Source organism: Panthera uncia, chromosome E1, assembly GCF_023721935.1.
Source record: "Panthera uncia isolate 11264 chromosome E1, Puncia_PCG_1.0, whole genome shotgun sequence".
Lineage (NCBI taxonomy): Eukaryota > Metazoa > Chordata > Mammalia > Carnivora > Felidae > Panthera > Panthera uncia.
In genome coordinates, this window is record NC_064814.1 from 44,373,385 (window position 1) to 44,400,805 (window position 27,421).

Consider the following 27,421-nt stretch of genomic DNA (forward strand, 5'->3'; position numbering starts at 1 on the left):
CCAGACATCTTCAGGGCTAATCGTTTCCTGATTATAATGCTGAGGCAAGCAATGGACACTTCCTGGTCATGGCCAGGGTGGGCAAGCTCTCAAAGCACTGTGGACCTGACATTCTTTTCCACTAACTCATCGAAACCACTTGGTCACCGATGGTGCTAGATAGCAACCAGGGCTCAGAACAGAGTCTCCTAGCCTCCCGAACAGGATGGAATCTAGACTATTGCTACCTATCCAGGTAGAAAAGAGCCGTCATCCCTACCTTTTGTCCCTCAAGTTTGAAGCCACAAGCAGCAACGCCTGTACCCTCAGCATCATTTGAAGCCCCCCACCCCCCCAATGCCTCAGTACATATGCAGTCTGTATTTACCAGCTTGGGGAGGTCTGGTAGAAAGGAGTCTCTTTTCAGGCTTGCTAATAAACACAACTGAGAACGGAGGCGCGCATGTCATTACTATAAGCTCGATTTTATTAGTGTTTGGTCAGTGAGTCTGCCATGAGCATAGAATGAGAGGCAGATAATAAGGACAGGAAGAAACTGATCAACAGTAAAGTGGCCCCATATTTATTTCTCTATTCACAATTTACACTGTACCAGTTTTAACAAACGATTCGAGAAAGCTAGATATCGTACATGAAATGGTGACTCTAGATAGAGGTAAGGAGCCTCGGTGATTTCTTGGTTTATAATTATTTTTCAATTACAATACAACTACCAACTACCAAGAGCTTAAGTTCCCACTGGAGTGGTACATAACATTTCATTACTACTAGAAACCATAGGAATGTTCCAGGGAAACAGACTATCATCACTTAGTGAGGTGGAGTCTAGCCAAAACCCCAGGCTAACTTCCAGATGCCTGCAGATGAGCTAAAATCCTTTTAAAGGGCTTAGACTCTCCAGACACCAGTTTTCAGTCTTTTCTGGGAACTGGGAGTTTTTATGGGAGGGTAGTTAACTATCGGAAGAAAACATTTGGACCCTGCACAGAAGGCCCTGCAGGGATGGGTGGTAAGTCCAATAAGCAAGATTTCATCTTTTGTAGCTCCTGGATCTCATCATTCCAAGGGCCATAGTGCACCATCAGAACCTTTTCTGCCTTTTGTATTGTATTCAGCGCCTCTGGTATTGCAAACCTGAACCACGGGAGGTAAAAGGAGTAAATCCACCCATTCAACCAAGCAAACTTTAATCAAGGGTCTACTCGCACCCTGTGAAAAATACAAAGTTATAGAAGGTCAATTTGTCCTCAAGGATCTTACAGTCTGGAGGGGTTGGTGAGAGACTTTCACGAACACAGGGCAAGGCAGAGATTGAAAACAAAGTTATCAGAAAAAGCATGAAGGTTCCAAGGTCCTGAGAAATGGGAAAATCTCAAAGTGTTAATCTGGTGTTTATGCCACGGTTTACTCAGGAGCCTTCGTCTCCAGGTAACCAAGTCCATCCCTGACCTGCCTCTGCAGCCCTGTTCTCTCTCTCTCTCTCTCTGACCAAATAAATGGGTGACCTCTGTGTCTTGGGTATCAGATCCACAAACCATTCGTAATCTTAGGATCAAGCTTCAAACACTGCCTCAGCCAGGGTGCACTGATGGCAGTTTTAGCAAGGCTGGAAGTAAGTATTCCATCTAGAAACAGGGCCTCCCAGTGATCTCAGCCACCAAGATAGATGACATCAACCCTACTGTTCCTTCCGTGAAACCTCCAAAACAGGGTTTCTCGACCTTGACACTATCGGCCTTTTGGGCCGGACAATTCTTAGCTGTGGTAACAGCATCTCTGGTCTCTACCCTGAATCGTGACAACCAACTGTCACCAGACATTGCCAGACATCTCCTGGGGGCAAAATTACTCCTGGTTGAGAAGAGCTGCTTTAAGAGGAACAGGATAGGGAGGAGGAAGAGCTCCTGGACTTGAAGTTGCGAGAGTGAGGGCAGTGAGAGAGGTGTGAGGAACCCAAGGACTGAGAAGAGGGGCCACATGCAGGTGGTGGGACTGCTTGGCAACTTCTCCCTCGGAATCTCCTTTCAGAGCTAAGGGCTTTCCCCATATCTCTCAGGAGGAGATTCTAAAGCTTCCATTTTTCCATAAAACAGAAGGAAAGGATCTCTCCTAAAGGGGAAACGAAGAAGTTTCAACATGCTTAACGGCACCACAGAAAAAAGGTAAAGGACAGAAGAACCTAATGAAAGACAGGGAGTGGCCTGGAAAGTGTCAGGAAAAAAGAGAAAGACTTACCCGTTGAAGAAGAGTTGGGCCAGTTTGAAGAGCTCATGGCCCATTTCGACACTGGACGGCCCATGGCGAACCTCAACCACTCGGAGACTCTTCTGTAGATGGGTAGCTGACTTTTGCCAGTCCCCTGCAGAGACACAAAAATCTGGTTCCAGGAGAGAATCACAGTCAACTGTGGATGAATGTTTTCAGGGTGTGGAAAGCTCAGTAGGAGGGAGAACAGCTTTAGCCGAAGGCTAAGAGGTAGGCTAGGGTCATGACCAAACACACAAGGCAAACTTGTTCCTCAGAGCAGAAAATGAAGACACAAGTCATACCTAAGGCGGCATAGGCCTGGGCCAGGTCATCCTCCATTTCTCCCACCAGACTGTGTTCTCCTGACAGGAAGCTCTGGGCGTCACGCTGGCACCCCAACAATAGCTGAATGGCTCGCTCTATCAATGCAAAGGAAAGTGGCCTCATTACCACACAAACCCAGTCCTGGAAATGTGAACCCAGCTCTTAAGTTCCATATTGGCTGGGTTGAATGTGGAAACCCTACTTTGTCTCCTTGGGTTGTGACCAACCCACGATGTTTGTTCCAGTAAAGCTGTTGTTCTCTTATGTTTTCTCTTTCGATAGAAAAAGGTGCTAGGTGAGGCCTCTCCCCATTTACTCTGGGTTTCCAACTTCAGTGGCCTAGATTCCACTTAGGACCATGATTTCTCTTGACACTGAAATCTAGGTTAAAGGTCAGCTTTCACAAAGTTCAGTAAATAAATTCCTATGACATCAAGTTCGAAGGCAGCGTTTGCAAGGGTGATGTGGAATTCTACAACTGTCTCTCTGAAGAAAGCAGGATACTTCCATCCATTGGACACACGCTCCACTACTCTCTACAAGAGATGAGGCTCTGATGAGAGCAAAGAATCTCTTTAGAAAATTAAGTCATTAGGCCCTGGAATTAAAAATAAATCCACTGAACTTCTGGATATGCACAAAGATCATCGGTGTCAGAGATAACCCTTTAGTTATCATGGGGGTATTTTAACTTAGCTCTCTGATGCACAAGAGAACAACAGCTTAACTCCTCTGGCCCTTTTTCAAGGACACCACACAAATTCAGCTGGTTAGGGTTTGGTCTCATTGGCCTGCATAGCCATCTTGTGGCTGGCATGGGGATAATTAAATGTAATTCTTCCATCATCACTGAGTTTCCTTGAGTCCAAGGTGATCTCAGAATGAATAAAAAGGACGGGGCTGGAGGACCAAAGCAGGGAGCTAGTCTCACCTGGTTTATCATTTCTGAGAAGCTTCCGGGCCATCCCAACCTGCTGCTGAAGGTCCTGTAACCGAGAGATGAGGTGATCTCTGCTGACTGACTCCGTACAGGACGTGCTGCCACAGATCAGTACATCGTCTCCCTGTGGAAGTCAGTTTTGTCTTCATTCCTGTACCACGGTCGGTTAGCAACATTGCATGTGCCTTACATTATAGGGTCACTCCACAGCTTCTGACCCCAAAGAGATGCCGGCAATAATACACCATGACCAAAGCCTGACTCACTTCGGTTTGACAGCAGCAACTCTACTGAAAGCAGTAGATGATCCCACCCTAAGATTTAATTTTTGCAACCAAAATTAAACTGGTATTACAATTCACAGTTTCTTTCCATCTCTAGACTCCTTTCTTATCTCTCTTTAGGGTCAGAGCTTTGGATGACAGACACATTCCTAGTGGTTATGAAAAGGCCATGTGAGTACAGAGTTGTTGGGGGCATCTGGGTGGCTCAGCTGGTTAAGCATCGGACTCTCGATCTCAGCTGAGGTCTTGATCTCAGGGTTGTGAGTTCAAGCCCCATGTGGGGCTCAGTGCTGGGCATGAAGCCTACTTTTTTTTTTTAAAGGGGGTGTCTGAGTGGTTCAGTCAGTTGAGTGTCTGACTCTTGATTTTGGCTTAGGTCATGTTCCCACAACCCAGGGTCATGGGATGAATCAAGCCCTGCACTGGGCTCTGTGCTGAGTGTGGAGTCTGCTTGGGATTCTCTTTCTCTCCCTCTGTCCCTCTCCCCGGCTCTTTCTCTCTCAAATTAAAAAATAAAATAAAAAGAGTACAGAGTTGTTGAATCACTTTGTTGTGCATCTGAAATTAACGTGACATTGTGTGTCAACTATACTTCAATTTAAAAAAAGCAAAAGCCATAAGAAAACCAAAGGAAGAGGTGCCAGGCGAGGCCTCCCCACATTTGACCTTGGGTTTGTAACTTCAGCTTTCCAACACAACCAGCTCTACATTACACTTATGGTTCCCCTAAGAATACTGTGTCCTCTGGCAGAGGAGAAAATCTCTGAGGTGAACATTTGCTGGTTTTTTAATGCCAGTATCGGCGCCCCTGGGTGGCTTAGTCGGTTAAGCGTCCGACTTCAGCTCAGGTCATGATCTCGCGGTTCATGGGTTCGAGCCCCGCGTTGGGCTCTGTGCTGACAGCTCAGGGCTTGGAGTCTGCTTTAGGTTCTGTCTCCCTCTCTCTCTCTGCCCCTCCCCTGCTCGTGCTCTGTCTCTGTCTCTCTCTCTCAAAAATAAACATTAATTTTTTTAATTAAAAAAAATAAATGCCAGTATCTACACCCTCATTTGGCAATAGCAACGTGATTTCTCCTGAGGATCCTCTCCTACCCTCCCCCACTCAGGACCCCGTGGCTGAGGGGGTGGTCACGTGGCTCCAATCTGACCCATTCCTCTGGGCCAAATGGCTGGAGGAAAACTATGTGACTGATTTTCCACCAGCCACAGGGATCGGGCCAATGAAATGAAGCACAATTTTGGCCTATAGTGCTGTGAGAGGAGCGCATTTTTTTTATCCTCCCGGACCAGGAGGATGTGAGGCTGGAACTGCCGGTAGCTATCTCGCCACCACCACCAGAGGGAAGTCTGTCCGAGGATCGCCTCGCTGAGAAAGTGGAGCTGAGGGAAGGAGGGAGGGAGAGAGAGAAATCGGTCTCGGTGACATTATCTGAGTCCCTGGATCCAGTTGTTATCTGAAGTACCCCCATCCTGGGACCTTTTAGTGATTTATTGAGCAAATACATGCCCAGTCTTTTTTTCGCCCCTTCCCTCTCCCTCACACCAGTTTAGGTGGGATTTTCTGTTATTTGCAAGAGACAGATTACTAAATCCAACGTTTCCTGTGGTTCCTGTGGAGGGGTAACCAGTGTGCGGGGAAGATGAGCTGAAGGGGAGGAGACTTGCTCTCAGCCTCCCCTGAGAAGCCTCCAGGCTTCTCCTGAAGATTTATGGCCTCTGGGCTGGATGACTGACCTCCAGCCAAAGTAGAGAAGCAAGAAGAGAGATTTACCTGCATGAGCGCCCCGCAGCTCCTACAGCAGAACGCCTCCCACCGGGGCCCTGTGGCGGCTGAGTGCTTCTCGTTCTGACAAGCTGCGCAACTGCAGTCAAAGAAATACTGTGATCTCAGCTTCTGTTGCCTTTCGGCAGCACGCATCCTGCTCTGGTGAGGCCCTGCAGAGAGACCACATGTGGCCAATAGTGAAGGCAAGAGGGAGTCAAGCACTAAACTTAAAAAACTTCAGTTTAGGGGCGTGTGAGTGGCTCAGTCGGTTAAGCATCTGACTCTTGATCTCGGCTCAGGTCATGATCTCATGGGTTTGTGAGTTCAAGCGCCGCACTGGGCTCTGCACTGACAGTGCAGCACGGAGCCTGCTTGGGATTCTGTCTCTCCCTCTCTCTGCCCCTTTCCTGCTCGCACTCTCTCGTTCTCTCAAAATAAATGAACAAACTTTAAAATAAAATAAAAATGCAAAAAAAAAAAAAAAAAACCCTTCAGCTTAGCAGAGGATCTGGTCAATTATTCATCATGTGCCAGGTGCATTTTACTCAAACATTTGTGGAACTAGATATAGAAATAAGCTTCTGGGGTGCCTGGGTGGCTCAGTCAGTGGAGTGTCTGACTTCAGCTCAGGTCATGATCTCACAGTTCGTGGGTTCGAGCCCCGAGTCGGGCTCTGTGTGGAAAGCTCAGACAGAGCCTGGAGCCTGCTTCAGATTCTTTCTCCTCTCTCTGTCCCTCCCCCGCTTGCATGCATTCTGTCTCTCAAAAATAAATAAATGTTAAAAAATATTTAATTAAAAAAAGAAAGAAAGAAAGAAGCTTCCAAGTTGGAAGGATAGGAAGGAAAAAAACCCAAAAAGTTATTCTGAGCCCATTTTTGGCAGAGGAAGTTTATGGGATTAAGCAGTGAGATACGTAATAGCTTAGACACAACAGGGCCAAGGAAGGAGGCCAGGAGGCCTTTTCTTTTTCTGGCCCAAGTATGCACTGCCTTCACCTGTCCATTGGTTTGCCCATTCTGATTCACCCTGTCCTTTCCTGCCAGAGAAACGTGGACAGTGGCGAGGCAGGGAGGGCTCACCATAGCAGTGGAGAATCTCTTGCCCTTTTTCAATCTGCTGTGATGCCCGAACGGTGGCGACGGTGCTAATGAAGGACACGCTGGTGTTGGGGCTGCAGGAATGGTTCAGGAGGCTGATGACAGGGAAGATGCCCGTGGCAAGGCGGACCTGCCTGCTGTTGGTCACGCTGTTCTCTTTAGATCCTGAAAGAGCAAGAGGAAAGGAAAAATGTGTCAGGACAGTAGTCTTGGCCTCACTGTCGATTCCTCAGAAGATGAGCTGGGCAACTGGGCCTGAAGCCCCGTCTGAGTCATAGTTCCATAGCCGGATCTGATACATATCAGATGAAACATGACTCACAGCAAACTCTCGTCCTCAGGAAGCAAAGCGAACGAACACATGAAAAGTCCACTGAATCCCGGAACCCAACCATTGCGTCTCGATACCAGAAAAATCCAAAGATTAGAACTTATGTTTTTTTTTAATGTTTATTTTTGACAGAGAGAGAGGGAGAGACAGAGCATGAGCAGGGGAGGGGCAGAGAGAGGGGGAGACACAGAATCTGAAGCAGGCTCCAGGCTCCGAGCTGTCAGCACAGAGTGCGATGCGGGGCTCAAACTCACAGACCGCGAGATCATGACCTGAGCCGAAGTCAGACGCTCAACTGACTGAGCCACCCAGGCGCCCCCAAAGATTAGAACTTATTAAAAAAAAAAAAAAGAAGAATAAAAAAGGAATTATCAGCCGGGAGCCTTCTAGGTAGACAGTTTCATAATGTTCACCAGGACACAGAAACCAGAGTGCCTGGTGAGGTGATTTCCCAAAGACTTTTATAGTCGATGCCGCTTTTGTTTAACCGGTCTCTGGTTAGTTAATAGAACAAGTCACCCGATCACTATCCCAAACTAGACAGGCTGATAATATATTTAAAAAAATCATGTTCCTTATGCTTACCTATTCGTTCTGCCCTCTGTCCCAACTTTATGGGAAATCAGTCATTGAAAAAAAAACCTCTCTGGAAAAGCTCTAATTCAAGACAGCCACATGTCCCACACGATCTCTTCTTTGAAACACAATTAGCCAGCAATTTAACTACGTGATTGAAAATTAGGAAGGAAGGGAAAGGCCTCTAAGCGGGGAGGCTAGTTCTGCACCAAAGCTCGCGACTGATACTCATAGATGAGTTCTTTATGGTCTCATGTGGTCCTATTTGCTCTTGTTTTAGCCACATTTTTGGCTGCCTTAGTTATTCAGTTTCTCAGCCCACAGCAGCCCAGAAACAGAGAACTAATAAGAGGCAGGTTTTATGACAATGGCAAAGGAGACAGGTGACAGACAGGAGAGGGAGGTAGAAAACTTATATAAGAATAACAGCCCGAGGGCAAACAAAAACACTAGTACCATTCAAGTTTTACTACCGGTGTAACACTTCCCTTAACCAGAGGTTCCTAGACCTACGTCGTACCTACATGGGTTTTGTAATGGCCATGCACGGCTCGGGAATATGTGTGCAAAGGCAGATAACCCTGGGCATCCAGAAAGGCTTAAATTGTGTTCAGTGGCCTTGGTGTAAGCGTGAGGAAATCGTATTCCCAACGAAACCGGCTGAAATATGAAAGCTGCCGGTACTTCAAGGGAAACCTTCAGTTTTCTGGAAACCTGAAAAACCATCGGCTAATTGCGGTATCATGGCCTATGCCAGGAATCCCAACACACCAGTTGCCGAAGAAATGAAGCGGTCTAGGTGCAAATGTGATGAATAAAGAAAATATCATGATCCATCATGTGAAAATGTCTTAGAAAGGAAAACGTTAAATATAGGAATAATGTTGTCTCTCTGCAGACAATCCTATTATCTGTTGCTATGGAGGGCAAGAAAAGAACAAGTAAATAAAATTCGCAGGGAATCCAAATGACTCAATTTTAGTCACCAGTTCTACAAATTGTATTGAAATCTTTCATCAGAGCTTGTCTTCAGTATTTAGCAGATTTTAGTTTCCCTTCCTTTTCCCCCTGGCCAATGCCTACCTTCTGGTGTATGTGCTAATGAGCAGTAAAAATGCTAAAGGGTAGGCAGCGAGAAGGAGCAGTACAGGGCACGAACAGTTTGTTTTCTGAATAATCAGCCTCTGCATAATTAAAAGTTGACTTGCATTCCCAACTACTGATAACCGGCAGGCTATATTAGCACAGTTGTTAAAATTTTCCCAGAAAAAATTATCACAATACGGTGAGTAATGGCAGCTTTGTGAATTATTTATAGATTATCCTCTAACATAAGTAGGTCCAGGAACTGAGTGGGGTGAATATTTATGTCGGAGTTGAGTCTCCCTCTAATTATTTCTAAAAATGAAGTATTGATTTTAAAAAATTACCCAATATTTTACATTAGTCATCTGCTAGGAGAGATAATGGAAAGTGAGAATATATATGTACCTTATCAACCAAATTTAATATGTGACATTTGTGCATAAAACGAAAACGAAAACAAAAGAGGGAGTGATTCTTTATTTTACCAAAAGTGTACCTTAGTAATATCCCTAGTGCATTTACAATGGGGTTCAAGTACAGAAAAAGAGATTTGTTCCAGACTTCCAGACTATACCTATTCCAGTAGGTATTTTATAACAAAAGAAATTTGTGTGTATAGCACACAGATAATCAAGGATCCAAACTGGAGGTAGATTCCTTGGTTGTTGAAGAGTGAAAGCAAAGGGCAGTGAATTAATCTGAACCTGCATGGAACCTCGTTAAGCCTTGTGATGAATCCAGATACCTCTGGAATCTGCCATTCCCACTGAGATAGAACCACACATATCAGGGTCTAGAATATCATCTGTGGCCAGTTCTGTGCCTTAAGATAAGTACCAAAGAGAGGTTTCTGATGAACTTTGATTAAATAGGATTGATACAAAGATAATAACATACTTTTTCATAGGTTTTGGTCAAAGTCTATCCTAGTTAACACTTTAATCCTTCTGTGCTACTGATGAAAGAGCTGCTAATGAAATTCAACGAGAACACTAAACTGAGAGGTGTCAGAACCCCAAAGAAATAATAAAAAGGGATATAACAAGATTAGAAATATGAGCAGACTAAAACAAAATCAGTTGGATTCAAAAATGAAAGTGAACATCACTGGTAGGCCGGTAACTGGTACAACTTTCCTGGAGGGCAAATTCCCAATATATATCAAGTGCCTTAAAAATGTTCATACGGGGCGCCTGGGTGGCTCAGTCCCTTAAGTGTCTGACTCTTGATTTTGGCTCAGGTCTCGGGCTCTGCACCAACAGCACGGAGGCTGCTTGGGATTCCTCCTCTCTCTCTCTCTCTCTCTGCCCTTCTCCCACTTGAGTTCTGTCTCTCAAAATCAGAGAGACAAATGCTCATACAAGTAAAGTTCCCATTGTTTGAATTATTTTTGTTATTTAGAAAACTAATCAACATTACAAAAGGAACACATGGTAGTCAGAAAGAAATTACAAAGTGAAAATTGTAGAGAAAATAAATCATCTATAAGCCTACCAGGCAGAGGCATTTTCTTGTAGTCCTCTTTCTAGCCTCATGCATGAAATTTTTCGTGTCATTGGCCACGTGGTACACATAGCGATTTATCGGCTACTTCTTTTCACTTAACATTATCATGGCCATTTCTTTATACTCTAACCTAAAATCCTTAACACAGTTAAAACAAACAAACAAACAAACAAACCCCCCAAACCCAACAAAGCAACTTTGCCAATCTGACAGGGAAAAAATGGTATCCAGTTTTAATTACAATAGAGACATGGATTTATTTTTATTATTTTATTATTTATTTTTTAATGTATATTTATTAGAAAATGTTTATTTATTTCTGAGAGAGAAAGAGAGAGCATGCACAAGCAGGGGAGGGGCAGAGAGAGAGAGAATTTCAAGCAGGCTCCTGTCAGTGCAGAGCCTGGCTCAGGACTCAAGCTCACGAACCGTGAAATCATGACCTGAGCAGAAATCAAGAGTCCGAAGCTTAACTGAGTCACCCAGGCGTCCCACCGCTATGCATATTTTTAAAGACTGATTGCTAAAGATTTGATTTTAAGATTTGCACAGTTGTTAGAAACATTCTCTCATTTTGTCATGCACATTTTAGTTTTGTTTATGTTTTTTTTTTTTTCCTTCCTGGGGGTGGTTTGCTGTTAAAATAACTATTTCATTTGCTTATAGTGCTGTGTGCCAGCAACTTTGCCCAGAGTTTACCTGAACACTTTTTTTCTGCTGGTCTTGCCCCGGATTACTCACATGATTGCATTCGTCTGGCACATAGTCTTTTACCCTCAAGAAGGCTAGCCTGGGCTTGTTTATGTGGCTACACAATTATTCCAAGAAAATGACACGGAAGCTACAAGGCACCTTAAAGCTTAGACTCAAAAGTCACATAATGTCACTTCTACTGCATCCCATGGGTCAAAGTAAGTTACAGGGCTGGCCCAGATTCAAGGGCACAGGAAACAGACTCTACCTCTTGATTGGAGAAAAACTAATGTCAAGTGGCAAAGGGGCAAACATAGGGATGGGCAAAATTGTTGGGGTCATCTTTGCAAACAGTCCTCCCCAGAGGCCTGGAGGTTCACCCAGCCCTCTCAGTATCCATATAAGAATACTGAGTGAGGGGCGCCTGGGTGGCTCAGTTGGTTAAGCGTCTGACTTCAGCTGAGGTCATGATCTCGCGGTTCCTGAGTTCGAGCCCTGTGTCGGGCTCTTCGCTGACAGCTCGGAGCCTGGAGCCTGCTTCAGATTCTGTCTGTCTGTCTGTCTGTCTCTCTGTCCCTCCCCTGCTTGTGCTCTCTCTTTCAAAAGTAAATAAACATTAAAAAAAAAAACAAGAATACTGGGTGAAATTTCTCTGACATATCTTTCTAGATATGTCTCCTGAGGTAAGGGGATCAAAAGCAAAATAAAAAGCTTTTGCACAACAAAAGAAAACAACCAACAAAACTAAAAGGCAACCCACTGAATGGGAGCAGATATCTGCAAATGACAGATCTGATAAGGGTTAGTATCCAAAATATATAAAGAACTGATATAACTCAACACCCCAAACAAAAAATCCAAGTAAAAAATGGGGAGAAGAATAGAGATTTCTCTAAAGAAGACATATGGGGGGCGCCTGGGTGGCGCAGTCGGTTAAGCGTCCGACTTCAGCCAGGTCACGATCTCGCGGTCTGTGAGTTCGAGCCCCGCGTCAGGCTCTGGGCTGATGGCTCGGAGCCTGGAGCCTGTTTCCGATTCTGTGTCTCCCTCTCTCTCTGCCCCTCCCCCGTTCATGCTCTGTCTCTCTCTGTCCAAAAAAAAAATAAAAAACGTTGAAAAAAAAAAAAAAAAAAAAAAAAAGAAGACATATGGAAGGCTAACTGACACATGAAAAGATGCTCAACATCACTCGTCATTGAGGGAAATGCAAATCAAAACCTTACACCTGCCACAATGGCTAAAATGAAAAACTCAAGGATCAACAAGTGTTGGTGAGGTTGTGGAGAAAAAGGAATCCTCGTGCACTGTTGGGGGGAATGCAAACTGGTGCAACCACTGTGCAAGACAGTTGGGAGGTTCCTCAAAAAGTTAAAAATAGAACTATCCTATGATCCAGTAATTGTACTACCCAAGGAATATGAAAGCACTAAGTCGGGGCGTCTGGATGGCTCAGTTGGTTAAGTGTACCCGACTCTTGATCTCAGCTCAGGTCACAATCTCATGGTTCGTGGGATTGAGCCCCACGTCAGGCTCTGTGCTGATAAGAGGAGCCAGCTTGGGATTCTCTCTCTCTCCCTGTCTCTGTCCCTCCCCCATTCTCTTTCTCTCTCTCTCTCTCTTTCTCTCTCTCAAATTAATAAACTTTAAAATTTTTTTTTAAGGTTTATTCATTTTTTAGAGACAGAGACAGAGCATGAGTTGGAGAGGGGTAGAAAGCGAGGGAGACACAGAATCCGAAACAGGCTCCAGGCTCTGAGCTGTCAGCACAGAGCCCGATGAGGGGCCTGAACCCATGAACTGTGAGATCATGACCTGAGCTGAAGTCAGATGCTCAACCAACTGAGCCACCCAGGAGCCCCTCAAATTAATAAACTTTTTAAAAAAAGTTTAAAAAAGGTTTTTAAAAACAGAAAACACTAATTTGAAGGGATATATGCACCCCTATGTTTATTGCAACATTATTTATAATAGCCAAACTATGGAAGCAGTCCAAGTGTCTATGGATAGATGAATGGATAAAGAAGTGGTGTGTATGTGTACACACACACACACACACACACACACACACACACACTGGAATACTATTCAGCCATAAAAAAGAATGATGTCTTGCCATATCCAACAACATAGATGGAGCTAGAAAGTATAATGCTAAGCGAAGTATGCCAGTCAGAGTAAGAAAAATGTATGATTTCACTCGCCTGTGGAATTTAAGAAACAGAACAAATGTGAGGAGCCTGGCCAGCTCAGTTGGTTAAGCGTCCAACTCTTGGTTTTGGTTCAGATTTGTGGGTCTGAGCCCTGCGTCAGGCTCCGTGCCTCAGTGCGGAGCCTGCTTGGGATTCTCTTTCTCTCTCTCTCTCTCTCCCCCTCTGTCTCTGGCCCTCCCCTGTTTATACTCTCTCTCTCTCTCTCAAAATAAATAAATAACCTTTAAAAAGAGATTTAAAAAAAAGAAAAAGAAACAAAACAAATGGACAAAGGAAAAAAAAGAGACAAACCAAGAAACCAACTCTTAACTATACAGAACTGATAGTTACCTGAAGGGAGGTGGGTGGGGGGATGGGGGAAATAGGTGATGGGGATTAGATTAAGAGTGCACCTGTCTTCATGAGCATTGAGTAACGTGTACAATTGTTGAATCACTCTGTTGTACACCTGAGATGAATACAGAACTGTGTGTTAACTACACTGGAATTAAAAAAATAATAATACTGAGTGAGACACAGAGAGGTTAAATAATCTAAGTTCATATGGAAAGTTAGTGGTTAGATTCAGCAGAATGGAAACTCAGGTCTGTTGCCTCCAGTCCCATATTTTCAACCCTTCAAGGACCTCTTTTACCTCCATTCTCTATCTTCTTTATTGATTCTGGTGTTTTTGATATTTGGTATTTAGGTTAAATCTAGCTATCTTTTAATTATCAAAATTGGATACCAATGCTTTAAAAAGCTTCTCTCACCCCAAGACCATATAAGTGTTCACTTGTCTTTTCTGAGATATTCTATGGTTTAATGCTTCACTATTTAAACTTAATGATTCAGAGAAAGAATTTAATACTTTTTTAGGGGGGCTATCATATCAGTACCAAGCCCTTTCAGTATGTATGTATATATGTATGTATGTATGTATGTATGTATGTATGCATTCTTCTTCTTAAGAGTTCAGATTTTATTAAACAGGTTACAGAAGAGGTTTAGTCAAAAAAGACCAACTACATCCACATGATCATCAGACTCTTCTGATTCTTCTTTTTTTTAAATGTTGATTTATTTTTGAGAGAGAGAAAGAGAGCGAGAGCGAGAGTGAGAGCCAGAGTGAGAGTGAATGAGTGGGGGAGGGGCAGAGAGAGAGGGGGACAGAGGATCTGAAGCCGAGCCAAAGTCAGACACTTAATCAACTGAGCCACCCAGGCGCCCCCAGTCTCCTCAGGCTCTTCTTTCTTTGCTTCCACCTCCTTCTCTTCAGATGGGCAGCAGTGGTGGCAGGGCAGGACCTCCTGCGGGTGCAACGCCAGCTGCTGGGGCAGGTCCATCAGCTCCAACTTCTCAAAGGACATTTACACCCTCTGCTCTAATGGGGGCATTGACCTTAGCCTTCCTGACCGCCGCCAGGTCAGGTCATACAGGCTGAGGGCAGGGGAGATGCAGGCCAGCTCGGACACCAAGGTCCTGGGAGGGCGAGTGCCAAGCAGACGCTGCAGGGCGTGCTGCTCTGTGCAGGAAGGGAGGGCCTCACCCCAGCTGCTGCCTTAGCTTGCTCGGAAGGACCCAGTAAAAGAGTTCGGTACTCTTACAAAAAGGCCATTCTCATCGCTTATTCGAGATGAACTTTAGAATCACTGTCAAATTCCAGGAAAAATCCAATTGTAATTTTGTGTGAAATTGCATTACGCTGATTTGGGGAATGTGGGGGAACTGCCATGTTTAGTTTTCAGTCTTTCCATCTAAGGATATGGCCTGTCTCTGCATTTACACAAGCCTTCTTGTACATCCCTCTAAATTAAAATATCCTTGCATTTCTGGAAGAAAGCCTACTTGGTCTTATAGTAGTGTTCCGTCAGTAAACTACTGGATGTGATATGGCAGTGATTTTTTTTCAGGGTTCTAACAGCTATATTCACAAGTGAGACTAGTCTATAGTTTTTCTTCTTGGCTTTACAAAATGAGTGGGAAAGGGTTCCAGATTCCCCCATGCCCTGGAACACTTTATAGTGTATAAAAATGATCTTTTCCTTAGAAGATCATTTTTTCTTTGCTTTCTTTATTAAAAAAAAAAAAATCGTGGCTAGGGGTGACTGGCTGGCTCAGTCGACTGAGTGTGCCAGTCTTGATTTCGGCTCAGGTCACGATCCCAAGGTGGTGGGATCCAGCCCCCTCTTGGGCTCTGTGCTGAGCGTGGAGGCTGCTTAAGATTTTCTCTCTCTCTCTCTCTCTCTCTCTCCCCCCAACCTTCCTCCACAGCCCGCGCACACACTCTCTAAAATTAAAAAAAAAAAAAAAAAAAAAAAAAAAGTGGCCTAAATATGGTCCTTAAAAATTTTAAAGAACTTATCCGGAAAAGAGTTGGTCTGGCTTGTTTTTATGGAAATATTTTCATAATCTTTTTCAATTTCTTCCACAATCACTGGACTTTTGAAGTGTTCTCCTCCTCAGAAAATCGAGGCAATTTATATTTTCTACAAAGTATTTCCTTCCTTTTATTTTGTAAGTAGGCTCCACACCAAACGCAGAGCCCAATGCAGGGCTTGACATCACGACCATGATATCAAGACCTGAGCTGAGATCAAGAGTTAGAGGCCGCCCAGGCAACCCTACAAAGTTTTCTACTTAATGTTTTCAAGTTTAATAGTCTAAAATCATATTAAATATTTGCTTAAAGTTAAAAAAATTATATTATTGGCTATATTCACTGTTCCTAATTTTGTGGGCTTTTTCTTTTCTTTTATTTTTTTAATGTTTATTTATTTTTGAGACAGATAGAGAGAGAATGGGAGGAGGGGAGCAGCAGAGAGGAAGAGACACACAGAATCTGAACCAGGCTCCAGGCTCTGAGCTGTCAGCACAGAGCCTGATGGGAGCCTCGAACTCAGGAACCGTGAGATCATGCCCTGAGCATTAGCTGGATGCTTAACTGACTGAACCAACTGGGCACCCCCCCAGGCTTTTTTTTTTTTTCTAAATAGATTTCGTTATTACATTTGTCAACTCTTTGTTTATATCAGGAGTCTGTAAACTATAACCTGTGGGTCATATCCTGCCTGCTGCTTGCTTTTATGCAGACTGTGGTCTGAGAACTGTCTTCACCTTTTTAAGTGGTTGGAAAAAAATGAAAAGAATAACGCTCATGTTGTGAAACATTATAAGAAATACAAATTTCTGAGTCCATTATAAAGTTTTATTGGAACCCAGCCATACTCATTCAGATGTGCATTGTCATTTGTTGCTTTGGTGCTACAATGACAGAGCTGTGTGGCTGCAAAGGAGACATGATGGCCTGCAAAGCCTAAAATATTTACTATTTGCCCCTTTACAGGAAAAGTTTGCTGAGCCCTGAGATAAGGAGAACAAAGGCAAAAGAAATGTAGATAAAATTACATTTCCTTACAACTTGCAGCTCATTGACAGGCAGAGTAGGACAATCCTCAAGGAGCCCACAACTGCCTAAAGGTAATGCTTTGCTAGAGGCAAAAAGCAGCCTTAGCGTGATAATAGCCAGACCTCCAGGATTCTGTAAATTTCCTTTAACATTGGAAAATCCTGTCGGAAACTTCCTTTATCTCTAACTTAAAAGTATACAATCAATTTAAAAGTAGTATATAATCAATCCCTCCTCACAATCCCAGTGTAGTTCTTTCAGCCCATGGGTCCTATCCCATGCTTTAATTAAAAACAAAAACAGGGGCGCCTGGGTGGCGCAGTCGGTTAAGCGTCCGACTTCAGCCAGGTCACGATCTTGCGGTCCGTGAGTTCGAGCCCCGCGTCAGGCTCTGGGCTGATGGCTCGGAGCCTGGAGCCTGTTTCCGATTCTGTGTCTCCCTCTCTCTCTGCCCCTCCCCCGTTCATGCTCTGTCTCTCTCTGTCCCAAAAATAAATAAAAAACGTTGAAAAAAAATTTTTTAAAAACAAGAACACACCTTTTTGTGCTGAAAATGTCTCAATTCTTTTTTGACCATTGGTTCCTGGCCCACATCACATCACCCTGGTCTATAGGACACAAGTTTTGATGGATATTATGTACTGAATCCCCTAGTACATTAGTTATCTTGGCTTCTAGATCCTTATTATTTTATTGTATTAAAAAATTTTTGTTTAACATTTATTCAATTTGGAAAGATGAAGAGAGACAGAGCATGAACAGGGGTGGGCAGAGAGGGAGCCACAGAATCTGAAGCAGGTTCCAGACTCTGAGCTGTCAGCACAGAGCCCGACGCGGGGCTTGAACTCACAAAACACGAGATCATGACCTCAGCCGAAGTCAGACGCTTGACTGACTGAGCCACCCAGATGCTCCTAAATTATTTTTACTCATTTTGAAAGATTCGTTTAGAGTTTAGCCCATTTATAATTACTTAAAAACTCATTTTATCATCTTTATCATCTTTTTGCTCAGTTAACTTGTTTTAAAAAATCTCCTGGAGAATAATAAGGAAGTATACAATCCATTTTAAATTTACTAGAATAACGTTACTACTGTGTGAATCAGTGTTTTTAATTTTAAAAATATAGAAAAACTTCATGGGTGCCTAGGTGAATCTCAGCTCAGGTCTTGATCTCAGGGTATGAGTTCAAGCCCCGTGTTGGTAGGCATGAAGCCTACATAGGGAAAAACAAACAAACAAACAAACAAACAAACAAAAAACCCATATAATCTTTATACACACACACACACACACACACACACACACACACACAAAGAAGTTCAAAGAAGAAAGTAGCAATCACCCATATTTCCACTTTCAGAATTGATTACTGTTAAGATTTTGGAATTTTTTGCATTTAGTCATTTTTTTTTCTATTTTTTTTTTAAATTTTTTTTTTTTAACGTTTATTTATTTTTGAGACAGAGAGAGACAGAGCATGAACGGGGGAGGGGCAGAGAGAGAGGGAGACACAGAACTGGAAGCAGGCTCCAGGCTCTGAGCCATCAGCCCAGAGCCTGGCGCGGGGCTCGAACTCACGGTCCGTGAGATCGTGACCTGAGCTGAAGTCGGACGCTCAACCGACTGAGCCACGCAGGCGCCCCTTTTTTTTCTATTTTTAAACATCATGTAAATAAGAATAAATTATGCATAAAATATAGAACCTCATAGATAGGGGCGCCTGGGTGGCTCAATTGGTTGCTACCCAAAAGTTTATTCTGAACTTATGAAAATTTTTACCCCAAACTTGCTATACAAATAAAAGCCTGACTATAATGAGATGTCACGCACATGGAGCCAAACATTTGGGCTAAGATTGTTTGATGGTGCGGAACAGGCCATGGAGGGAAGCGGATGGAAAACTCCTCTACGGTTCTGGTTCCGGGAGTCAGTCTGCTATTGTCTACCCAGACAAGAGTTTCTACAGTTCTTAGAGCTACTGACATTTCTACCTTTTTTGTCTGTTCTATTAAGTACTTTAGGAGCATGACACAATAAAATCAGGAGTTGGTAACTTTCTGCCATTATAATCTGGAAGCCCCCTATACTATATTTTTATATTCGCAAAAACAGAACTCAATGAAAATAGTATTTTTTAAAATGCCAGGGAATGTACCCAAGGGAAAACAAAATTCTGGAAAAACACTCAACAGATGTATTTTAGAAGGTAGCAATGGCTCAAAGAAGCAAAAGAAAGCAGAGAAGAAAACAGAGACTAGCTTGCAATAGGATTTCCTAGTATTATGGGATGAATCCAGTGCTATTTTTGGATGTTCCATGTGCTTCAGGATGGGAAGAGAGTCTTCCTCCAAAACACCTCTACTGAAATGCCTATACATCATAACACTTGGCAGCTGAATTAAAATTTAAGATAAAAACATGCATACAAAAGGTTGACAAAATTCTAGATTACCTAATATGAGAAGATCAAAAGAATTGAATTGAAAGACAGTATCTGTTAAAATGGAGATCGTACGATAGAAACGCTGGAAACACCATCTCTTTTCTAATAGTATCTGTTGTCAATACAGTGTCACTGTGATGCTGGGCACATCCAGTCTCTCCATCTGCCTTAAACAGCTTTATCTATAGGGCATGTTTCAGGCAAGCAGGGTGAGGCTGGTCTGTGTCTAGGGGTGGCCCCTAGATTATTGGCCATGCACCAAAGGATCAACAGTTCATGGTAGTGTTGTGTGAAAAGTTGTGCTTGGCCAGATGGCTCTCTTGGAAATTTAAAACAGAAGATTGGGGGAAATCTGTCAATTGGAAAGGGAAGCGATCGAGTGGCTGAGTCACATGAATAAGACTTTGATATGCTAACTCAACCATAGACCTTCTTTCTGCAGTCTTCTTTGATTACTATTTCATAATAAACTCCCCCTTAGCAATTGGGTTTTTAAGGTATTTTTACAAACTACAAAGGTATTCTTCACAACTCAGTAAAGTTAGGTGGGATTAAACTAACCATTTTAATGGGGTGTCTGGGTGGCTCAGTCGGTTAAGCGTCTGACTCTGGATTTCGGCTCAGGTCATGCTCTCATGATTTTTGAGTTTGAGTCCTGTGTCTGTCTCTGCCCCTCCCCTGCTCGTGCTTACTCTCTCTCTTTTTCAAATGAATAAATAAACTTAAAAAAAAAACAAACCCATAAACTACCCATTTTAGCGATGAGAAAACCGAGGCAGAGTGGAATCAAATAATTTGTTAAGGCCACGTAGCTTCTCAATGCCATAATCACGACAACACGAGGTAGCCAGCGGTGTTTTCCCATCAGACCGCTGATTTGAAGGCTGCCGTTTCCACTCACAGTTCTTTCTCCCCAGATATTAGCTACATCAAGGACAGTACCGTAAGGCAAGAACAGCTTCCCTCCTACCTGTGTGCTGAATGGTGGTGATCGCCTGAGCGTTACACTGCAGCTGCAGCACGTGTTTCAGCATGGCCACTCCCCAGACATCCAACTCTGAACCCGACCCAGGAGGCACTGCCGCCGCTGGCTTGTAGCAACTGGCTGCTTCAAGTCGCCTGCACAGTGCAGAGACACTTAGAGCACAGAGAAATCTGTGCTCCGGGCTATGGTTTCCAGTATGTGGCAGGAGGTGGAAGACGGCATTGTAATTACTTTCATATTTCCCATTCAGATCACATCCTGGAACTGGGGGCTCGAGCATTTTGCCTTTGTTCTCACTCTCCCCTCCCAGGTCACAAGTGAGTGTTTGCACCAGAGTCTCTCTTTCAGGTGAACATGTGTCTTTGTTCCTAATCTCACCACAAAGCTTCCTTATGACGTTGCTTGCATCCTCAAATCTAGCTACGAGAGTGGACCTCAGGGCAATGTGGCAGAAGACACCCAGTGTGAGAAGCAGCCCCCCTAGAGAACACTCCACACTATGGTACAGGTCCCAGGCCTGCTGCATACAGTCATGGCTGCAGTATTTGGCATAGCTGCACCCATCACAGGGAACTGTGGCCAAAGTGTGGTCCAAACATCGGTGACAGTAGAGGTCCCTGTTGGTAACCCTGGTATCCCACTTGCTCTCTAGGTGACGTAGTGGTGGCATCTCTCCCGGGTGAAGGACGCTCACAAAAGCGTCCTCCTTCACCAAGAGCTCTCCTGGGAGAATATCTTTTGTGGCAACCAAATAGCGGCCTCTTAAGGGGTCTGTGCGTAAGCTGACAGATGACGATGCGCTGGGGACTTGTCCATTCTCTCCCTTTAGGTCCATATCCTCCAAGGCTTTGGTTAGAGCTGCCGGGAAGGTTTCTGTGAGACTCTCCTTTTCTTGTGCCTTCATTTTCAGACGACAGAGGTTTGTCTGCAGAATCTGAAACTGGGCAGCTGCGAGGGTTGGTTTGGCAGCAAAGCTACTTTCAAGATCACTGATGGTCTGGCTCGCCTCCTGTCGTCTCCCCAGGGTCACCAGACATTCAGCCTTACGCAACATCATCTTGGGTTGCAGTCTCTCTGGATACCCGTGCATCTGCGCTCTCATGATGTCTTTAAGACACATCTGCAAACAGAAAGGAGATCCCCAAATGACCCTTGGTCCCTACTTTCAGTGTCTATTGCAAATCGTAACAAAAATCTACAGGAAACTTACGAGATTATTACAGATGCAGCAACTATAACCACGTGCTAATTTCTTTAAATCATATTCTACCATGTGATGTTTTGAGTGATTAAGTAATACTTGCCAAGGATATTGTGTTTGTCTTATTGAATATTCCTGTTTTGAGGAAGAAAAGTCTTACACACAGAAGTCAGACAGATCCGCATTCCACTATTGACTGCCTCTTACGAGCTGTGGGACCCTGTGTAAGGAACTTCATTTCTAAGTGTCTTGGTGTTCTCATCTGAAAAATAGGGACAACCTCACAGGGTTGTTTTAAGGATGAAATAAGGTAATACACCTAAGGTTGAAAAGAATGCGTGGGGCATCGTATGTGTTCAATGTATGATGATCACTGCTGCAAGAAGGGAATAGAAATAACCAATATAGGGAAAGTTATGAAGGGTTACATATTACACAAGTTCTTGCAATTGTTGTCCTCAATTGTCCAGGACTTTTTTGCTCAGGGTCTGGAGTTAAATTCTTGCTTGTCTCTTTTAGTTCAAAGGGCAATAGGTATGAACTTGTGAGTATTCAAAAAGTTCTTAAAAAAATTTTTTTTTTTTTAATGTTTACTTATTTTTAAGAGTGAGAGAGAGAGAGAGTGAGCAGGGGAGGGCCAGAGAGAGACAGAGACACCGAATCCAAAGCAGGCTCCAGGCTCTGTGCTGCCAGCACAGAACGTGACACCGGGCTCGAACTTATGAGCCGCGAGATCATGACCTGCACCGAAGTCAGAAGCTCAATTGACTGAGCCACCCAGGCGCCCCCAAAAAGTTCTTAATTGTAGGGAATATTTTACATTTCTGTGGTATTCCAAAAAAGGACATGCCAAAATGACGTTTGAGAGCTTATCCTTAGACCTCAACTAGGGAATGACAAGAAAGTCGCCCATATAAAGCCCACTTCCTTCCTCATAGGCATACACAGGCATTTCAGCGCAACTTGGACTTGCCCTTTCAAAAGGCATATTGAGGGTGAGCTGCATTATTGAAGGGATAATCTTGAACATGCTCTACTCATTAAAAACAAACAAACAAACAAGTAAATTGTTTGCAAACACTTGGAACCCGAAGTATTATTAGCAACATATCTCACTGCTGATCTCAACACTGAGAACTGCTGACCCACTGGATATAGTCCATGGCCCTGTGCCACGTGCCATGACTCTTTCTTGTCAACCAATACTGTCCCACATAATCACCTGTGATAGGTAAAATGAATCAGGAGAGAAAAAAATGAATCGGGGAAGAATAAATTTTGGAGGATACCAATTTTCTTCCAATTCAACTGACTGCAGCATGGCCTAGGTTTAGTGCTCTAAGGTAGGAGCAGAGAAGACAGTCTAGTCTTCCAGGGTACCCCCTCCAGATCCTCTCCAATCACACCATGCACCCTGATACTCACTTCATGCTGACCCAGGTGGAAGAGGGCTGCAGAGCGATTGGCATAACACAGTGAAATGTCTGCAGTGTGAGGCCTTGAATGTGATATTCCCTGCAAAACAATGAACCGGTTAAAAGTATAAATGGGAAATAGCATTAAAAAAAAAATCTCTACACCCAATGTGGGGTTCCAACACACGACTCCGAGATCAAGAGTCATGTGCTATACCAACTGAGCCAGCCAGGCACCCAGAAAACAAGCATTTCTAAAGGTTTTGGGTTTTTTTTCTTTGTTCCAGATAAGGGCTCTGCTATGAAAGACGGTATGAAATTCGGAAAGTTACTGGATCTTTTTGTGCTTCAGCTTCATTTTTAATTATCTCAGAGCAAAGCTGGTGAAGATCGAGTGAGGAAATAAATACTCAAAGCACTTTGAAGATAGCAGCATCAAACACCACTTCAGCCACAAACAATCCTAAAGGTAAATGAAAATGGAGGAAAATATTGCAAGCACAATCCTGCACACAACAAAGGGTGAGTGGCACAAATAGAAATTCACAAAAGAAGAAACACTAATGATACTTATTTCTTAGAAAACAAATAGTTAATTTATTTGTGGATAGTAAAATATATGCAAATGAAAGCACACAGGGCTCCTTTCCTTCTACCACCAAATTGGCAAGGATTAAGAATTATCATAAAGGTAGCATCTCAAATCACTGGAGAAAAAAAAAGGGATTATTCAATAAAAGTATTGTGACAAGTAGGAAGAGAAATAAAGTTGGCCCTCTATTTATGCTAAACCTTTAATTAGGACAAATTCTCAATGGATCAAAATCTTAATGTAAAAAATGAAACTCTCAGAGCACTAGAAGAAACTATAGGAAAAATCTAAAGCAATGTTGAAGTGAGGAATCCCTTTGTAACTATGACACAAAACCCAGAAGTCACAAAAGGTTAATAAATTTGAGTACATAAAATATTTCTTGAGGCACCTGGGTGGCTCAGTCAGTTAAGTATCTGACTTTGGTTCAGGTCATGATCTCACCATTTGTGAGTTCAAGCCCCACATCAGGTTCTCTGCTGTTAACATGGAGCCTGCTTGGGATCCTCTGTCCCCCTCTCTCTGCCCCCCCCCCAAATAAATACACATTAAACAACTATTAAAAAAACACATTTCTTTACAGCAAACCAATAAAACCAATATCAAAAGGCAAACATTGAACCGGAAAAAATATCTGTAACTCATGTCACAGGCAAAGGGCTCATTTCTTTACTTTATGATAGTTCTTGCAGATCAATAAGATGATGACCAATAATTCAACAGGAAAATAAGCAAATGATATGAATAGAGAGTTCTAATGGGAAATAGAAATGGTTCATAAACATATGAAAAAACGCTCAGCCTCATTCATAATCAGCAAAATGCAAATTAAAACTCTACTGGACCTTGAAAACATTATGCTAAGCGAAATAAGCCAGAAACAAAAGGACAAATATTGTATGATTCCACTTACATGAGGTACCTGGAATAGGCAATATCATAGAGACAGAAACAGAACAGCGATTGTCTGGGGTGAGGGGGAGGGAGGTATGGAGAGTTACTGTTTAAAGGGCACAGAGTTGGTTTTGGTTGATGAGAAAGTTCTGGAAATGTATGATGATGGTTGTGATGTGGGAAACAAAGGCAAAAGGAAAAAAATTAAAATTTCCTTACTACTTACTGCCCATTGACATGTCCTGGAGACAGGCCGAGCAACCCTCCTCTAGGAACTCAACTGTCTGGATGCTAATACTTTGCTAAGGGCAAAAGGCTTAGCTTAGCATTAGCCCGACCTCCAGGATCCTGTAAGTCTTCTTTAACATATAAAAATTCCTTTGGAAACTTCCTTTCTCTCTAACACCCCGAGATATATGTTGGCAATCATCCTCCAAGCTTATGGCCCACTGATACACATCTGAAGGACCTCAAGACTGAGTTTTTACTAAACAATAATAAATTACCTTCTCCTAACAAGAGCTAGCCCCCTCAAGGTCCTGGAAACCTTGCTTCCACATTCCTTAGAGACTTACTCTACCCCTCACCCCCTCCCAACTTGAAGATACATAGTCAAGTGCTCTTCACAACCCTAGTGCAGCTCTTTCTGCCCACGTGTCCTGTCCCTGTGCTTTAATAAAAACCACCCTTATTGCCCTCAAGATGCTTCAATTCTTTCTTGACCATTTGCCGCAAACCCCAACATTTCCACATCAGTTAAACAGCACTGTAAGTGTACTTAACGCCACTGCGTTGTATACTTAAAAATGGTTACAATGGAACATTTTATGTAATGTATATTTTACCAGAGTAAAAAAAGTTTCCATCTGATAAATTGGAAAAAAAAATCCCCAACTATACTGAGAAACCATTTTTTAGCTATCAGATTGGCAAAGATAAATAAAGCCGATAGCACATGGAGTCATCAAAGGAGTGGGAAAATGAGCATTCTCATATGTTGCCAGTGGGAGTATAAGTTGGTCTCATGATTATGAAGGGCAAGTTAGCAACATATATATGTATTTCATATATATATCTATATCATTTATATCTCCATTAAACCAGCAACTCCTCTTCTAGGAATTTATCCTACAGATATAATCTTTTACCCCAATGCTTAACCGACTGAGCCAACCAGGAGCCTCTCTTTTACCCCAATGATAGGTACAAAATAACCTACATGCAAAGTTTCTCAGCATAGAGTTGTTTGAAATAGCCAAAGATAAGGAACAACTTAGATCAATTACATATTGATCTCTAAGATGCTGGCTAAATAAATTACTATACATCCATATTAGGTAATACCATGCAGCTGTAAGAATGAGGAAGCTCTTAATGTTCTGAGGTGGAATGATCTTCAAGATATTATTAAGTGAAAAAAGCAGGGGGCTGAACAGTGTATATTTATGTAAAAAGCGTATGTGTGTGGGGGCTCCTGGGTGGCTCAGTTGGTTAAGCGTCCAACTCTTGATTTTGGCTCAGGTCATGATCTAGAGGTTCATGGTATCCAGCCTGGAGTAGGGCTCTGTGCTGACAGTGTGGAGCCTGCTTGGGATTCTCTCTCTCCCTCTCTCTCTGCTCCTCCCCCGCTTGTATGTGCGTACGCTCTCTCTCTCTCAAAATACATAAACATTTTTAACAAATAAAAATAATTTTTTTTTAAAGTGTATGCGCGTGCAGGAATGGGAGATTGTATTTATTTATATATGCTAAATACCTCTGGAAGACACATTTAACAGTGCTGGGTTCTGGTGTTAGGTAAAGTGGTGGCCAGGAGACAGAAGAAATAGACTACACTGTGTATATATTCTTGTACCTTTTGAATTTTAACTATGTAAACACATTTCATATTAAAAATAAATAGCTAAAATAATAAAATCTTAAAAACTAGTATTGCTGAGGATACAGAGAAATGAACATTCCCATATTCTACTAGAAGGGTTGTTAACTAGTTTTTTCCTAGAGAACAATCCAGCACCAAGTACCAAAGGCTTAGAATAATACATTTAAATTGACCCAGCAAATTCTCTTCTAGGAATTTATCCTAAGGAAGTAATCAGATGCGTAAAAATATTTACATAGAAAGACACTCCTTGTAGCCTTGTGATACCAAGCAATCTGTCAACATTAGGAGATGTTAAATCAAGCATAGTTCTCTGTAATGGAACACTAAACTAGCCATAAAAAAATCATGTGCTAGTGGAAAATTTAATAACACGAGAAAATGGTCACAATAAATTGTTGAGGGAAAAAAGCAGATTACAAAACAGTAAGTGAAGCATTATCCCAATTTTGTAAAAGAAAAACATATTTTCAGAGGAAAAAGTGTCTGGATGGATATAAGCAAAAATGTTAACAGTGCCTATCCCTGACTATGTGACTTTTTTACTCCTTATGCTTCTCTATATTTTCCAAGTAACTTACAAAACATAGTACTTTTATAATCAGATAGAAACAACAAATATTACTTAAAAAAAGAGAAAATAGCAGGTTTGTAGAAAATTGCAAAGTACCATAATCCCCAAAATACTAGCTTCATGAAATAGGAAGGCTCATCTCCCTTCACATACAGAGCAAACCTTAATTTTTTGTCTGATTTCCCTTTTTATTTTACTTGTTTTCCTTGAACAACTTCCCATATGATCACATTTCTGATGCACATGCATAAACTTGAAGAGATTAGCTCTGTAAAAAGGAACTATTAAGCCACTTGTCAGTGGATCGTTACTTAATTCTTCAGGAATCACGAATTCACATTATTCAACTAAATACTTTATAACATTACAATTTAGGGCTCTTATCAGTTATAGAGGCTATTGTTAGAAGTCTGAGAGTTGTTGGAAAACTAATTCCAAATGTTAAGCTTAGCCCTGTTAAAGATTCTGAGTAAAGGTGTTTACCCTTCAAATTTACACTCATTCTTTTATTTAAAAAAAAAAAAAATTTAATGTTTATTTATTTTTGAGAGACAGAGTGTGAGTGGAGGAGGGGCAGAGAGAGAGAGAAAGACACAGAATCTGAAAAGGCTCCAGGCTCTGAGCTGTCGGCACAGAGCCCAACACGGGCCTTGAACTCACAAGCCGTGAGATCATGGCCTGAGCTGAAGTCAGATGCTTAACCGACTGAGCCACCCAGGTGCCCCTACACTCATTCTTTTAAATATAAAAGATCACAGGCGTGGTGAGAGGATTGGTACATTCCTGCTTTAAGCCCATGTTTATCTCTTAAAAATTATGGACGGAAGTCTCTCAGGGATCTTGTTTCAGTTTCCATGATGGAAGCAGGACAGTAAAAGCCTCAGATTGTTAAAAGCCACTCTTCCTGATCAAAATCTAGCTCAGTGATGCTTAGTTTTTATTTTATTTTATTTTATTTTATTTTATTTTATTTTATTTTATT

The 27,421-nt window shown here is 42.5% G+C and overlaps 1 protein-coding gene across 2 annotated transcripts in view; it reads right to left on the minus strand.

The window, feature by feature from the left end:
- The window catches only part of SMYD4 (SET and MYND domain containing 4), a 70,995-nt gene that overhangs the window by 23,142 nt on the left and 20,432 nt on the right, over nucleotides 1-27,421 (minus strand). The window contains exons 4-11 of one of the 2 annotated variants that reach the window (XM_049636750.1): nucleotides 22,508-22,597; nucleotides 19,867-21,001; nucleotides 6,642-6,824; nucleotides 5,567-5,730; nucleotides 3,503-3,635; nucleotides 2,550-2,666; nucleotides 2,236-2,359; nucleotides 107-1,134 (exon numbers count right to left, since the gene is read on the minus strand). In XM_049636750.1, the coding sequence (XP_049492707.1) occupies nucleotides 957-1,134; nucleotides 2,236-2,359; nucleotides 2,550-2,666; nucleotides 3,503-3,635; nucleotides 5,567-5,730; nucleotides 6,642-6,824; nucleotides 19,867-21,001; nucleotides 22,508-22,597 (2,124 nt within the window). In that variant the 3' untranslated portion in view covers nucleotides 107-956. Of the gene's footprint in view, nucleotides 1-106; nucleotides 1,135-2,235; nucleotides 2,360-2,549; nucleotides 2,667-3,502; nucleotides 3,636-5,566; nucleotides 5,731-6,641; nucleotides 6,825-19,866; nucleotides 21,002-22,507; nucleotides 22,598-27,421 lie in introns of those variants that run through there. The other variant, XM_049636749.1, reaches the window with a different exon arrangement.